This window comes from Microcaecilia unicolor, chromosome 1, assembly GCF_901765095.1.
Source record: "Microcaecilia unicolor chromosome 1, aMicUni1.1, whole genome shotgun sequence".
Taxonomy (NCBI): domain Eukaryota; kingdom Metazoa; phylum Chordata; class Amphibia; order Gymnophiona; family Siphonopidae; genus Microcaecilia; species Microcaecilia unicolor.
The window spans coordinates 98,181,394-98,198,417 of NC_044031.1; the positions used below are offsets into that span (position 1 = coordinate 98,181,394).

The window sequence follows — 17,024 nt, forward strand, 5'->3', positions numbered from 1 at the left end:
GAGCCCATAGAAATGTAAGGAAATATTTCTTTATAGGAGGTGGTAAAGCAGAGGACAGTGTCTGAATTCAAGAGATTATGGGATAAATGCAGATATCATCTGAAGGAGAGGGGAGGGATTGTAGAGTTGAGCAGTTGGTTTGGATGGGCAGACTGAACAAGGCTATCTTTGTTATGCCGTCATTTTTGTGTGTTTAATGCATTCAGTCCTACTTATGTCTCAAATGGCACATAATGCTTCCATGGCAGAACGCCTTTCTTACCAGTCTAAGCTGGTTGATGAAGCTGTCATATGTCAGTCTGCAAAGCTTCATCGCAGCCTGTTTTTTCATCATGTTTCCTTGGAGCTGTCATTTTTATTTTAACCTTTGTCTGGTGTTCAGCATAGCGTAGTGTATCAGGTAATGGCCAAGATTAATGTCCAAACAATAGTCATCAAATCCGTTATTACTTTTTGGACAGAGAAGGAAACTACACTGGCTCCCACTTAAAGAACGTACCGCGTTCAAGATCTGCACGATTGTTCATAAAATCATTTATGGAGATACCCCGACCTACATGCTAGACCTAGTGGACCTACCACCCAGAAACGCTAAAAAATCTTCCCGCACCTTTCTCAACCTACACTTCCCCAGCTGTAAAGGATTAAAATACAAATTAACGCATGCGACCAGCTTTTCTTATATGGGCACACAGCAGTGGAATGCACTTCCAACTCACCTGAGAACGATCAATGAATTAACCAACTTCCGCAAATCTCTGAAGACTTACCTCTTTGACAAAGCCTACCACGAGAACCCATAGCTAACTATAACACACCTTTCCAACTTTAGTCAGAATGTATCTCTCTACAACTGCTTGATCAAATCTTCTTGACTTCTTTGTAACACCAAATGTATATATTATCCTGTTATGGTGATGCCACAACAGGTCTTTGTAAGCCACATTGAGCCTGCAAATAGGTGGGAAAATGTGGGATACAAATGAAATAAATAGATTTTGAATTTGTCCTCTGTTGCAATTCTTGAATTGATTTCTCTTCTCAAAAATTCCAAGAATCTTTTGAAGATACTTGGTTTGGAAGATTTGAGCTTGTGCGGTATTTTTATGGGTTTCCATCACTCATGAGCCATATAACTGTAAAGAAGATGTTGCCGTTAAAAGCTATTAGCGTTTCCTTTCTTCCTGTTTGCTTTGATGTAGCATGAAAAGAATAGGCTAGCTTTTTTTTCATTTCTTAACATGTATCTGTTGCAACCTCAGTAAACATGTTGATGATATTCTTTCAGTCCAAACTTTTGAGTCATCTCAGTCTTTCTTGTATGCCTTTCTGACTAGCAGTGTAATGTCATTCATGTAATACTTCCAAACTGAGGTGGGAAATCTGACTAGTGTAGTCTCCTAGTAAATGACAGCAGATAAGAGCCATTTTTCCAATCTAGTCTGCCCCATTAAGAGGAGGCATTCCAGGAGTATGTTTTCATCAGGAGAAAAAAATAATGCACACAGATTGCATTTTCAAATCTACATATTTTTCTTGGAAATATTATGGACAGAGCTAGCAGGTGCAAATGCATGTAGGTACTTTGCTCTTGTATGTTTGCTTTGAAATTATAGGAAAAACCTATGTCAAAGTATTGCAAATTGTCACAAAGCACATAGTTTGAAAATTGTCCCCTTGTGTGTTTTTATAGATACCTTTGTTCTGCCTGTGTTTGTTAAGCAGTCCTTCAGTGAAAGCGTTCTATCAATTCTTGTTCTTTTTTTCACTTCCTTGTCTTTTTCTATATATCTTCTGTATCCCTGGGTCTTAATAGCCAACATATGTTTTTCTATCTGTTTCCTATCCTTAGTTGGTAGTCTGGGATGTCATCTTTTCCTTCAGTAGTATGTTTAAAGGGATGCTCTTCTTGCAATGGACTAATTGTTCTTGAGAACAACTTTGAAGAAGTATTTTTGCCTGGGCACACCAATTTTACATCAAAATGATTTCTTCCTAAGTTTCTCTCCTCAGTTTAGTAAATGTATCAGAACAATAGGTTCCTTATCAATATTTTTTTCTCAAAACTTTTAGAAACTTCAGCAATTTGGAAAGCCAGTGTTTAATCTATACCTATGTATAATCTACCAAAAACTTGCAAAATAAAAATTAAAGATGCTAATCCCTTGCCACAGCCAGAGATTAAAGTAAAGAAAATATCAATAAATTATCACTCCTGCATATTTTATGTTTAAACTGTTTTATTAGCGATTATCACAATACAAAGTAATGTAGAATATGCATATAGCATTGCTTGATATACAAAACAGCATTCTTGCAACATATTCAACTTCGCCAAACACTTTTCGTCCCCATTTTTCTCCCCCCTCCCCTCTTAACGATTCCTTGGCCCATGTTAACATTAGATTTTAAATGACTCATGTTCCTAATATCATACACTTGAATACTTCATTAGGTAAGATAGTGCTTATCACAAATATCAGAAAATGAAACATTAAAGCTCTAGAGCACTGCCAGGCTTTAGCCATATACATCACACTCAACCCCTCCAGCCCCCCACCCAGTCCCTCCTCCCCCTTGCAAGCAGATCCACTCTAGACTAATTTGCTACTACATGGTGCCCTAACTCTCCAATATACCGCTATTTATCAGGCATTGACAAGCAGACTACGTCCCCTTGGGCTGAGTATTTGCAGATATGGTGTCCAGATCTGTAGAAAGCGCACTCTACGTTTAGGCGATTGTTTTGAATCCCTAGCCTCCCAAGAGGCCAGAAGATGCACCTGATTGCGCCAATGCCAGTAAGCTGGTCCTTCCGATGAGACCCAGTATTGCATAATGCATTTCCGCGCTACCAAGCTCAGCTTCCTGCATAACATTATAGCAGGGGCGCCTAATGGAGCAAACGCTCTTGGTTGATCCAACAGAAACTGCCGCTCCGTTCCTTGAACTCTGTTCCCCAATCGAATCAAAAACCCTCTTACCCTCTGCCAAAACATGCGCACCTTGGGGCATTGCCATAATGCATGATATAACGAGCTGGGACCCCCTCCGCATTTAGAACACCCCGAGTTGTCCGGCCCCAACATATGAGCCAGTTGTGTTCTAGACATATACCCCCGTAGGACCACTCTATAACCACACTCCCTCAGCCTCTCATCTGTTACCAACACCCGGATGCCCTTCAAGGTGGCTGACACATCCCATGTTGCCAGGGAAGTCCCCAGATCTTGTTCCCATTTTCGCTTAAGATCAACATATTGCCTCTGGGACTTACGCCTAGCCAGTGCCCCATACAATGCTGATACAGATTGTTTCTCTATCTGTAACTCCTCAAAAAAAACCCTTAGCAGCTCCCCCATCCGCCCTCTCAGGGGTACTTGGCTCAGGGATTTCACATAGTGTCGGACCTGTGCATAGGCAAATCTATTGCCCCAAGCTGATCCCACTTTATCTTGAATGGCGTCAAATGTTATCATTTCCCCATTGTCCAATAATAGGTGTTCCAATCTTGTGATGCCCAGCCCTTGCCATCTGCCAAATGTCGGGTTATCTATCCCTGCTTCAAAAACAGGATTGCCTACGATTGGGATTTGATCTGTAACGTGTGGGTGGCCCCCCATTTGCCGCATCCACCACTGCCACGCCTCCCGAAGGGGCTGCAGTATTATACTTTTTTTAAATTTAGAAGGGAGCTGACTACGAGGTAAATGGAGCAATGCTAATATGTCATAGGGAGCAAAAAAAGCTTCCTCCAAGCCCATAGGTGTGTAATATTGTGTGGCATTCACCACATCACCTAAGTGGCGCAGCAAACACGCCTGATTATATAGGAACACATCCGGGATACCCATTCCCCCCTGTCTCCAGCTCCCTATTAACAGATTTTGGCTAACTTTGGGCTTTTTGCCTGCCCAACAAAATCTACCAAAAAGACGCATCATCCGCCTCAAATCAGACCGCGATAGGCGTATGGGTAAAGTTTGAAGAACGTACAACCAGCGCGGAAACAACACCATTTGTACTACATGTATCCGTCCCATTAATGACAGTGGCAAACTCATCCAAGAGTCCAATTTAGCTTTAGTATATTCCAGTAAGATTTTAACATTCAACTGATATAAATCTAATGTATTCATTGTGAGTCGGATTCCTAAATATTTAAAAGACTCTCTAGCCCATCTCAACGGAAATTCAGGGACCCAATCCCTCTGGTTCACCTCTGGCGAAGCCAGCGCTTCTGATTTGTCTAGATTAATACGGAAACCTGAGTAATCGCCATATTCACGAAAGGTTTCCAGTAACGTGTCTAAGGATTCCCTTGGGTTTGTGAGATGTACCAAAATGTCATCCGCAAATGCTGCAATCTTAAACATGTGGGTCCCTAAGCCAACTCCCCGGATCAAAGGGTTTGCCATGATATCTCTGATAAGGGGATCTAAAACCAAAACAAAGAGAAGAGGGGACAATGGGCACCCCTGCCTTGTGCCCCTCCTAATACAGAAACTTTCCGATTCTATCCCGTTTACTCTCAGGGTGGCACATGGGTTGGCATATAAAGCATGAATTGCCTCAACAAATCTCCCTGAAAATCCATAATGTTCCAGCGTATCAAAAAGGAACTTCCAGTGAACCTTATCGAAGGCCTTTTCCGCATCAAAGCTGATCAGCAATGATGCTACCTTCGCCTGCGAGCTGTGTTCTAGTGATGTCAGTATTGCTCTCAAGTTTTTACTCACTGCTCTACCTCCCACAAATCCCACCTGACTTTCATGAATCAACCTTGGGAGCAGCCTCGCCAGTCTATTAGCCAAGATTTTTGCCAACAACTTGGTATCATAATTTAATAGGGAGATAGGCCGGTACGATGTCGGCTCTAGAGGGTCCCTCCCCGGCTTCAACAAGACTATTATTTGAGCCCTATTCAAGTCTGGGGGTAACCTCTGTCTCTCTATCAGTTGGTTCAAAAATCTAGTAATTGCAGGTATAACTCCTCCTTCCATTAATTTATAGAATTCTCCCCTTAAACCATCAGGTCCCGGGGCTTTTAGTCGCAGGCTGCGGGCAATAACTAGACTGACTTCATCCTCAGTAATTAATTGATTGAGACTGTCCAACTCTTGTATTGTAAGCTTTGGTAAAGCCAGATTTTCTAAATACATCTGATTTAACAGACCGTCTTCCTCTGGGGAAGCGTACAGCCCTTGATAAAAGGCCCGAAAAGTTTCACATATTGCTTTATCTGATGTGTGGAGCCCTCCCCCCCTTTGCCTCAGTGCCAAAATGTTCTTAGTCCCTCCCCGGGGGTTAATTATTTTTGACATTAACTTGCCTGCTTTATTACCGTGTTTATAAAGCATATATCTATAGTAGAGCTGTGACTTGTGTGCCCTTTCTTGCAAAAGTACATTTAAGGCGGTTTGAAGCTCTAACACTTGTTGTTTATCACCTATCGCGTGTGTCTCCCCATATCTCCTCCGTGTCTTACAAAGTTGGTTACTTAAACGCAAGATCTTTCTATCTCGTGTCTTCCTCACAAAGTGCGTGTGACTTATAACTTCGCCTCTAAGAACCGCCTTAGCCGCTTCCCAAAACAAAACTGGGTCTTCTATGTGTTCTTGATTATGAGTGCTATATTCCGCCCAGCGAGCTTGTAATCTACCTTTAAGCACTGGATCTGAGCTGAGCTCCAGGGGAAATTGCCATTTATATTCCTGTGGGGTTGTACCACTTGGTATCCATTCTATCTTAACCCAGGCATGGGCTCCTGCATATTTTAAGCAGTACACCCTCCCAGCAAGAAGCAGGCAGTTTTCATAATCACTTCCAGAAATTGTTTATTACAATGGAAGGAATTTGTAGTGTTGTTTTTATAACAGCTCAGCACATGTAAAACAAACTAAACGTGGTAAAAGGTAATTGGCACACATAGCTAATGAAAACTGACAGGACTATTGACTTCACATATTCAGGAGCTGTTCCACTGCAAATTGCACCATTGCTTATATTCTGTACTCAGTCAGTTCACAGAAATAGATATAAAAATATGCATATACATTGTGTTGCAGTATTTTTCTGGACATGAAATGATAGCTGTTAAAAAATAAACGTACATTAGGATTTTTAAGTTACTTGAGATTCAGCAAACTGCATAGAAAATGTATCTACCATCCCTTTATTTATGTCTGTACTTACTATTGCCCTAACAGTTTGTTATTTATAGTTCTTGTTTCACAACTTAGCTCTTAATATAAGATGAATGCCTTATATAAATATTGTCCTCTAACAAGTACTAATTTTTTTTTTTTTTTCAGATCAAGTGTTTGGTTCAAGTTTAACCAGTCTGTGCCAAAGAGAGAACACATCTGTGCCAAAATTTGTGAAATTGTGCATTCAGTATGTTGAAGAACATGGTACGCAAAATGAAGAAAACTTGTATGAATCTGTGCTGATTGGACTGAACTTGAATGGAAATATTCATGGTGGACCTGTAGCTAGCACTGAAATTCTCTGTTGGTGGAAAATTAGTTTGAGAATAGCTTTGAGGTGTCTGAGAACACTTGGGAGCAGTCCCAGTTGCTGTGGTGATGAGATTGGCATTTCTCTAACTCTGTACAAGGGTCCTGTACAACAAATTTCAAACAAATTCAATGCGTCCTCATTGTAGGTAGCTTGCAGTTTAAATGGGTACCTGAAGCTAGACTGTCACTGTAGGTGGTCGGAGGAGGGGGGGTGTTTTCTACTGTGCAGGGAAATGTTCCCTTTTGACATAGTATATATAAACCAAAAGGGTTACCCATAAATCAGTATATATTCAAAAAGCTATTAAGTAATTCTTCAGATTTTGTTTACCTCAGCAATGCAACTCAATGATTTCATGCATTATATCTTTACTGGTCAATTTTTAACTTTATATCTGCAAATAGATTTAAAGGATTTTCCAGATGTTATACTCATCTAACAGATGCATCAAGCCTGGGCTGGGTAGCGCTCATTCTCCCTCTTTATATACTTGTGGTATGAATAAAGAAGAAAAACTGTCAAGTCAACCTTCTCCAGCTGACAGCAGTATTAGTGTTTGAAAATCTCTGAATCTGAAAATAGTCTCACAAGTCAAAAAAACCTGGACACATCAGAAAAGTAGTTTAAAATAATCTCCAGAGCAGGCATAAATAGATACATATTTTACCAGCAAGGTTATACAAATTATGTTTGTAAACTCCCCAGTTTTCACCTCCTGAAATGCCTTCTGTGTGTACACACACAAGCATAAGTGGGATCGTTCCCTACATATACTGTTATACATGTAAAAAGATGGCAAGTTTTGCATAACATGTTTTCTGCAAGTAAAACTGGGTCTCACATAGAGGAAATCTTGGAAACGTATTCTCTAAGGCATTGAAACACTGCAAAAGGAGTTGATGAAAATAAATCAGAAGTTTGTAAAGGTAGCTGGGGCACAGAAAGGTATTCTTAATGAATGATGTGTTGTTCTCTTTTAGCCACTCAATTTAAAGACATCTAATATGAAGAAAGTTTGGTATCAATTGTAAGAGAAAAATGTTGAACCTGAAATATGAAATGTTTTTGCTATCTCTTTATAGGATTAGAAGTTGATGGTTTATACAGAGTAAGTGGCAACCTTGCAGTAATACAGAAGCTAAGATTTGCTGTTAATCATGGTATGTATATTTGATAGAAATGTTCATTAGATGGTAAAAAGATTTGCACACAATTGGCATATTTGTCTAAACTAAGTCAATCCTGTATTACTCCTTAGCAAGTTATAGTTTATAATTTATTCAGATTTGTTATGCTGCCATTAGCTAACTGAACAAGAAATATAGATATCCTATTGTCTCTGGTTTCTTGATATATATATGTCCACTGCTAGAACCAGGATCACTGCTACCTATACAAGAAATACTTCAATATCTCGTATATTACTGCCATTCATTTTTTATAGTATAGCAGTACAACTGACTGCCCAAGAGAGTGGGTAAATCTGAGGGTACTGTGTAGAAATATAAGAAATATATAAGAAATGAATGGCAGTAATATATGAGAGATATTGAAGTATTTCTTGTATAGGTAGCAGTGATCCTGGTTCTAGTAGTGGCCATTAGCTAACTTGCAGATCACAGTGATGCACAATCTTAAAAACGAAGCAAGTCAGAAAAGAGCTACAGTGGTAACAGGAAAGGTTCAAATAGCACAGCCAAAACAAGAGAGGACAATCCAACAAGGGGAAATGAGGGAAAAAGCAAGGGGGGAGGTGAGGAGACGACCAAGAAAGAGTTGGACTGAGGGAAAAGATATTGTAGGAACAGTGGTGGCAGACTGTGATGAAGTCTTACATAGGGTGAAATGCATGACGAAACAAGCAGCTTTAAACTTCTTGAAAGAAAATTCAGCATAGATGGGGAGTGACATGGAATTCCAAAGAGAAGTTACTGCAAAGAAAAAAGCCCGGTGCTGAGTAGATTCCAGTTGGGCAAAGCGGGGGCTAGGGAGGCATAGATGGTGGTCATTGATCGTGTGAAGGAGGCGCGCTTTGGGGAATAAGAAATGGTGAGACTGGATAATTACAAGGGACGTCCCAATCTGAAGGCTTTAAAGGCTAATGTGAGAGACTTAAAGATAATCCATTGTCAACCAAGAGCCAGTGATAAAAAGCGTGGAGATGTGATCAACCCTTTCATATACGCAGATGATGTCACAATTTACATCCCATACAAACATGACGTTACAGAAATCACCAAAGAAATCAATCTCAGCCTAAACATCATGAACTCATGGGCAAATGCATTTCAACTAAAACTTAATGCAGAAAAAAACACAGTCTCATCCTCTCATCCCAATTTAACACGAACAAACCCACCAACATAACTACCTCAGACTACACCCTGCCCATCTCAGACAGCCTGAAAATTCTCGGTGTCATAATCGACCGAAACTTCACACTAGAGAGCCATGTGAAAACTACAACAAAGAAAATGTTCACTCAATGTGGAAGATCAAACGAGTGAAACCTTTTTTCCCCCGAGAGAAATATTTCGCAACCTAGTACAATCGATGGTACTAAGCCATCTAGACTACTGTAACAGTATCTATGCGGGATGCAAAGAACAAATCGTAAAGAATCTCCAAACTGCTCAAAACACAGCAGCCAGACTTATATTTGGAAAAACGAAATTCGAAAGAGCCAAACCCCTACGAGAAAAACTGCACTGGCTCCCAATCAAAGAACGCATCATGTTCAAAATCTGCACCCTGGTTCACAGAATCATTTACGGAGAAGCCCCAGGATACAAGATAAAAGGAACAGAGTCTGGAGTTAGCTGTGGAGAGATTTACCCAGTGAACGTAGTTTCCGGAGAGGAGTGTAGGGAGAGATAAGAGTGGAGAGGTACTGAGGAGCTGCAGAGTGAATGCACTTGTAAGTCAATAAGAGGAGTCTGAACTGTATGCGGAAACGGATAGGGAGCCAGTGAAGTGACTTGAGGATAGGGCTAATATGAGCATAGCCACACTGGTGGAATATGTCATACAGCAGAATTTTGAACACTGAAGGGGAGAGAGATGGCTTAGTGGGAGACCTGTGAAGCGGTAGCAACATCGAACCATACCAGTAGTCGGACACCACAGACCCTGAGGCAGATACCAAAACTTGGGCCGAAGTCGGGCCGTGGAGGGTGTTACACGACTGCAAGAAGAACGGAGATATAAGTGAATCATTTAGAACCATTAAAAAATAAGAATAATAATTTGGTTCTAGGAGCACAACTTTTGTGATCTAGGAGGTTTTTATGCCCGTGATGATTTAAGGGGTCTCCCTAAGGTTGTAAAGATCAACAACGGAGTATTCCCTTTGCATTTGAGGCTTTTCCTCCTTAAAAAAAAAACAAAAAAAAACAATTTATAGCACATCATTATTTGCTTGGATGTCTTTTTTGAATTTATCAGAAACTGATTGTTTTATGATATTCCAGGAGCTCTGTTCTGATATTTAGTTAAAATTTAATGTCAAGAAGTGCAGAATGATGCACTTCGGGGTGCAGAAACCCAAAAGAGAGATATACCGAATAGGAGGAGAGAGATTAGTAAGCTCGACTCAGGAGAGAAACCTTGGGGGTGTTGGTGTCAGAGGATATGAAGGTGAAGAAACAATGTGACAAGGTGACAACTGTGGCCAGAAGGAAGTTAGGCTGCATAGAAAGGGGTATAACCAGCAGAAGAAAGGAGGTGTTGATGCCCCTCTACAAGTTGTTGGTGAGGCCCCACTTGGAGTATTGTGTTCAGTTTTGGAGGCTGTATCTTGCTAAAGATGTAAAAAGACTGGAAGCGGTGCAAAGAAAAGATACAAAAATGGTATGGGATTTGTGTTACAAACCGTACGAGGAGAGACTTGCCGACCTGAAGATGTATACCTTGGAGGAAAGGAGAAATGGGTGACATGATACAGGCGTTCAAATATTTGAAAGGTATTAATCTGCAAACAAACCTTTTCTGGAGACAGGAAGGTGGTAGAACTAGAGGACATGAATTGAGGTTGAAGGGGGGCAGACTCAGGAGTAATGTCAGGAAGTATTTTTTCACAGAGAGGGTGGTAGATACTTGGAATGCCCTACCCACGGGAGGTGGTAGAGATGAAAACGGTAATGGAATTCAAACGTGCATGGGTTAAACACAGAGGAGTCCTGCTTAGAAGGAATGGCTGTACGGAATCTTAGCAGAAATTGGGTGGCAACACTGGCAATTGGGAAGCAAAACTGGTGCTGGGCAGACTTCTACAGTCTATGCCCTGCTAGTAACTGAATAGATATGGATGGGTTGCAGTGTAAATTTTAAGGGGGCTTCAACGTTGGCTGCAGAACTTTTAGTACAAGAACAATGTTGGGCAGACTTCTACGGTCTGTGCCCTGAGAATGACAAGGACAAATCAAAATCAGGTATACATAGAAAGTATCACATACCTTGTAAAATGAGTTTACCTTGGGCAAACTGGATGGACCGTTCAGGTCTTTATCTGCCGTCAATTACTATGTTACTGTATGTTTAAGCGAGAGATGATGAGTGTGGATAAGGGTTCCAGTATTGTGCTCAGAAAGGAAAGGATGAATTCTGGTGATATTATACTGAAAGAAATGACAGGTTTTAGCAGTCTGTTAAATATGTGCAGAGAAGGAGAGAGAGTCGTCGAAGATGACCCCAAGGTTTCAAACTGATGAGACAGGGAGGATGAGAGTGTTATCCACAGAGAGAGAGAATGGGGGAAGAGGAGAGGTTGGTTTAGGGGAAAAGATAAGACGCTCAGTGTTGGTCATGTTTAGCAGATGGCGGTGAGACATCCAGGCCACAATGTCGGACAGGCAGGCTGATAATTTGGCCTGGATTCCTGCTGAAATTTCTGGTGTGGAGAGTTAAATCTGAGAGTCATCAGCGTAAAGGTGATACTGAAAACCATGGGATGAGATCAGAATGCCAAGGGAAGAAGTATAGATGGAGAAAAGAAGAGGTCCTAGGACAGATCCCTGAGTTACACCAACTGATAGTGGGATAGCAGTGGAGGAGGGTCCTCCAGCGTATACACTAAAACTACGATGGGACAGAGAACAAGAAAACCAGGAAAGAACAGAGCCCTGAAATCCAAGTGAGGACAGCATATCAAGGAGTAGGCAGTGATCAACAGTGTCAAAAGCAGCAGATAGAAGGATGAGGATAGAATAGAGATCTTTGGATCTGGCCAGGAACAGGTCATTGGAAACTTTAGCAAGCACAATGGTTAGAATTTTAGGTGGTTAGAAATTGGGCGGTAATTTGCTGGGACTTGAGGATCCAGAGAAGGTTTTTTTAAGTATAGGGCCCACCACTGCAGCTTTCCAGAGAACAGGAACTTGGCTAGAGTTAAGGCTATGATTGATAAGTAGGAAGATTTTGGGTAAAAGCTCCAATTCTGGGGTTTTTAGCCACTGGGAAGGGAATGGGTCAAGGGAATAGAAGGTATGCTTCATTGACAGGAAGGCTTTGGAGAGAAAACAGATTGTCTGGGGCTGGAAGGATGATAAAGAAGACAATGGTAAATCAAGAGAAGTGACTCTAGGAGGGGACTGAGGAGAAAAAGAAGTCCGGGGGGTGGGGAAGGGAGGAAGAAAACGGATAAGGGGAGGGAGAGGTTGGAAGAGTTTGGAGCAGATTCAGTACTTTGGAGGTAAAGAAATGAGCAAGGATCTCAGCAGAAGGGGCCAGTTTATCCTGATGACTCACTGAGAGAGCAGTCAAAATTTAAAAATGGAGTAAAGTTTTTTTTATGGATTTGGCACCTTTAAACAGTTTGAAAAATATTGCATCTTAGTTTTCCTCAGGTGGAAATTGAAGTCCTTAAGTTGTAGTTTATAAGATGCTAAGTTGCTCGCTGATCTGATTTTCCTCTCTAAGGAGCTGCTGTTTAAGCAATTGCATTCCACTGTGGAACCAATATTTGCTATGATGAGTTAGAGAACAATTTGGTCTAGAGCATTTATTTCAAGAAAGAGTGTCAAAATCGTCTGGAAAGGGGAAAAAGGGGAGGCAAGAGATTCTTAGGGTCAGCCTTAGACATACATCTCACCCACATTTGGACTAATGGGGCAGCTGGTGAAGGAGTGGCAAAGGACAGAGTAAAGAAAATAGCAAAGTGATCAGACCAGGGGATGAGTGAAATGGGAAGTCAGATGGTGAAAAGACAAGGTCAAGGGAATGAGCAGCTTGATGGGTAGGAAAAGACACCCATTGAAAGAGATGGAAATCAGTGAAACAGAACAGAAGGTTTTTGGAATGAGGCAGCCAACATGGGTATTAAAATCACTCAGGATGAGTACATGAGGAAAGCGTGTTGTGGCTTCAGCAATGGCTTGGTAGCAGGACTCTCATTGTGACTGGGTAACCCATTTTTTACAGAAGCTAGAAGGATGGCTAATGTCTTTTGAACATTTTTCAAAGTTTAAAACCTCTGTCTACTCTAATCTTCCTGTCAGTGAGCCTGCCCTGCTTCCTCTAGCAGCAGCATATTTGCTCAAGAAGCCCCAGCATGCTGCTCAGAATCAGAAACAAGCAGCGAAGAGCAGCGGTAGTCCATTTATTTGGCGGTACTTGATATTCCTGCCAGCAAAGATAAAGGAGTTCAGAGATGACCCATCTCAAAGCTGGAGATTTACCACCGCTATTCTGGAGATTGAAGGCCAATGAGTGAGGTTTTTCTTGTGGGTATTCATACACATATTGCAAAAGTAAACAACTTCTTGTACAGAGTACATCCAAAAACTTTATTTTCTTATTTCCATATTCCAAATTTTCAGATAGCAGATGTACAGATCAGCAGGACCCAAAGCAGTCCAAAACAAGTAAAGTCTGAAACAGTTTATACCTAATTATTCAGCCATCCTTAGTACTCCCCTTTGGGTTTAAAAAGCAAAACCATGTGAATGAAGGACTGGATAAATGAAGTAAAACAAAGTTTAAAGCAAATGGCCTTAATATATCGTTATTGGCAGCAATAATGAAACAATAATGAAACAGTGATAGAATATTCACATAGCAAGCAGGCTGAGCCAACAGATTTATTTTCCATTGAACATAATTAACTTTGTATGAACTTGGCAGCAAACAGTGTGCTGAATTGGACAATGTTGGAACATTTAGACTGACTCCGGACAGCGCTTCTGCATGATAATAAAAATAGAAAAGTGCGTTCTTATAATATACCCCTGCAATCCTCAAAACAGAAGGAGCAAGTTCTCACTTGCCATCTTTTTCTTTTGATGTAGGCACAGGAATAAAAAAATGTTAAAAGCTCCCAGGTTTCAACCTAATTAATTTTTTTTAATTGTACTTATAAATTGAAAGCACCTGATTCTCAAAACATGTTTTCTGTTTTGGTGGCCCTTTATTAGGTGAAAGCATCTCTGCATGAATACAGGGAGTCCCTATAACCAGCCCCTCCAAATGACACAATGATTTAAAATTTAGAATTACTGTTCTAACCAATGAAACCAATACTTCTATGTACATCCGTATGCTGCACAAGCTGGCATGTTAAAAAATATAAGTGAAATCAAATAAAAATGCTACCAACAATAAAGAATGACAGCGTGGCTAGAGCAGCTCATAGGTCTGTTCTCAATCTAGCCTCCATGGGTTCCCCCACCTCCCTTGGCCCGCACCCCACTTCAGATCCACAGCTCCTTCCCACAGTGGTTCTGAGCACTAAAAGAAAGAGCTGCCTGTACTGAGCTGTGTGCAGTTCACTACTTGTCAGCTTTCCAAACACCCAAATACGGAGGCTGCAACTTGTACAAAATACCGCCATTAAAACTTATTCACAGTAAGAAGAAATTTGATCCTGTTTCTCTCCTTTTTATAGCCAAGAACTGGATCCCAACAGACTACAGAATATCATATAAGATCCTAGTCCTAGGCCACCAGATACATTCCTTCGGTCTCCACTCTTTTTTGGCTTCTTTCTTCATCCCATACTTACCCTTAAGGAGCCTGCGTTCATCCCACCAATGTCTACTGATTGTCCCTTCTTTCCACCAAATACACCATGACACTAACAGGATGTTCTGTTCAGCGAGTCATTCCTGCTCTCTGGAATTCTCTCCCCATATATATCGGGCTTGAACTGTCACTGAATAAATTTAAATCCCAGTATTTTTCATCCAGGCCTTTCCATCTGCATCCCAAAACTGATTTGTATGGCTGCTAGCCTCCACAGTTTTTGGGCTGCTTGAGGCATGAGTTATGAAGGATGGCAAGTGTCCTATGTTGTACCAGCCCTCCTTTTATCCCCCCTCCCTGTTCAATGTAAGTTGTATCTTTTCTTCCCTGTGCTTCATTCTGTGCAAGTCTCTTGTCTATCACGTTGGGTATCTTATGTGTGACAAGATTTTTTGTCCCCCCTACCCTTTATTTTTGATTTTCCTTGTAAACTGCTTAGATTTTGAATATATTTACAGTATATCAAAGGAACTTGGAATTGAACAACTCCCGATAATACTCCCAGCAGTGCATGTTAGGTTAGAGTTCTCAGTCACTGCATTTGTGCAACCAGAGAAACTGTACAAAAAGAGAAAAGAACTTCCATCTAAATCATTTAAATTGGAGTAGTCTTCCATACAATGCAAACTTTGAAATCCTGTTTTATGTATGAGCTAGTCTTGGTCTAGAAACAGACATCCTGAAATTTTAACACCCCTCCACCCCCTTGGTTTATTGCATATTCATTTACAAGTTTTCCTTGTTAAAAAATTAATACATGAGGCTGTGAATAGGGCCTTTAGTGTTTTTGGTGAAAAACAAGATGAAAACAGACAAAATATTTACTGGAATATGGTTTTCTATTTTATTTACCAACATTGTTTCCTTTACATTTCAGATGAAAAACTGGACTTGAATGATAGTAAATGGGAAGATATACATGTAGTCACTGGGGCACTGAAGATGTTCTTCCGAGAATTGCCAGAGCCTCTCTTCACTTACAATCACTTCAATGATTTTGTCAACGCAATTAGTGAGTAAATGAACCATTGCAATGACTGTTTTTTGTTTGGGTTTTTTTTTTTAATAAGGCGTAATCCTGTTTTAATATACTGTATAACATGCTTTTATATTATACAGAGAGGCATTTTCTATGTGACGACTAAATCCAAAATCTGAATAGGATAGAAGGTAATTTTCAAAAAGAAAAAAGTCTCCCCCCCCCCCCCCCCCCCCTCCCCTGAAAATACTGTTTTGTACAAGGTTTTGTGATTTGGATGTTTTGTTTTTTGGTCCATTAAAAAAAAAAAAAAGTCCAAGTGCAAAACACGCAAAATCAAGCCATTGGGATGTAGGAGGAGCCAGCATTTTTAGTAGAGTGGTACCCCAGACATCCCAGGAAAGTAATAGCACACCCTAGGGGGCACTGCAGTGGATTTCATAAAATGCTTCCAGGTACACATCTCACCATTGTTCCCTTATATTGTCTTCTGAGCCCCCCAAAGCCCACTACCCCCAACTGTACACCACTACTATAGACTTATAGGTGAAGGAGGCACCTATATGTGGATACAGTGGGTTTCTGGTGAGTTTTGGAGGGCTTAGTTTCCTCCACAAGTGTAACAGGTAGGGGAAGATATGGGCCTGGGTCCACTTGTCTGCAGTGCACTTCACCCACCACTTAAGGGACCTGCATGCTGTTCTAATGGACCCGAGTATAACATTAGAGGCTGGTAGGAGGGTTTTTTTTTTTTTTTGTTACATTTGTACCCCGCGCTTTCCCACTCATGGCAGGCTCAATGCGGCTTACATATTGTATACAGGTACTTATTTGTACCTGGGGCAATGGAGGGTGTTAAGTGACTTGCCCAGAGTCACAAGGAGCTGCCTGTGCCTGAAGTGGGAATCGAACTCAGTTCCTCAGTTCCCCACGACCAAAGTCCACCACCCTAACCACTAGGCCACTCCTCCACTGGGGGGAATGACCACTGGGGGAATAAGGAGAGGCCATCCCTGATTCCCTCCAGTGGTCATCTTGTTATTTAGGACAACTTTTTGTGCCTTATTCATTATAAAAACAGGTGTAGCTCAAAATGTCTTAGTTTTAGTCCTGGACGGTTTTGTTTTGTTATGGCTGAAAAAAGTCCAAGTGCTAGGAATGCCCAGATCCTGCCATTAACACACCCTTGTGATTTGAACACACTTCTCGCGGATTTCATAGAAAAATGTGTAAAATTTGTTTTTGAAAATACCAATTTGGACATTTTTGTGAGAAAAATGTCCAAGTGCAGATTTATGCCAGTTTTTGGATGTTTTTCTCTTTTGAAAACGAGCTCCACAGTCTACTATAACAGGATTTCACCTTATTTCTCATTCCTTATTTACCAAAGAATTGTAACTGCTGTGTGTGTTCACTAGGATATGTGGAAAATACGGGTCATCAACCAAGTTGTAAGTGATGCATTAAGTTTTCTAGTTAAAAGGTATCTTTGACAAGCTTTAGAGTT

At 40.9% G+C, this 17,024-nt stretch overlaps 1 protein-coding gene across 1 annotated transcript in view; it reads left to right on the plus strand.

Moving 5' to 3' along the window:
- ARHGAP12 (Rho GTPase activating protein 12) overlaps positions 1-17,024 on the plus strand; it is a 222,388-nt gene that overhangs the window by 189,516 nt on the left and 15,848 nt on the right. Inside the window, 3 exon segments of the mRNA XM_030199157.1 lie at positions 6,315-6,413; positions 7,605-7,682; positions 15,416-15,550. Coding sequence (XP_030055017.1) covers positions 6,315-6,413; positions 7,605-7,682; positions 15,416-15,550 — 312 coding nt within the window.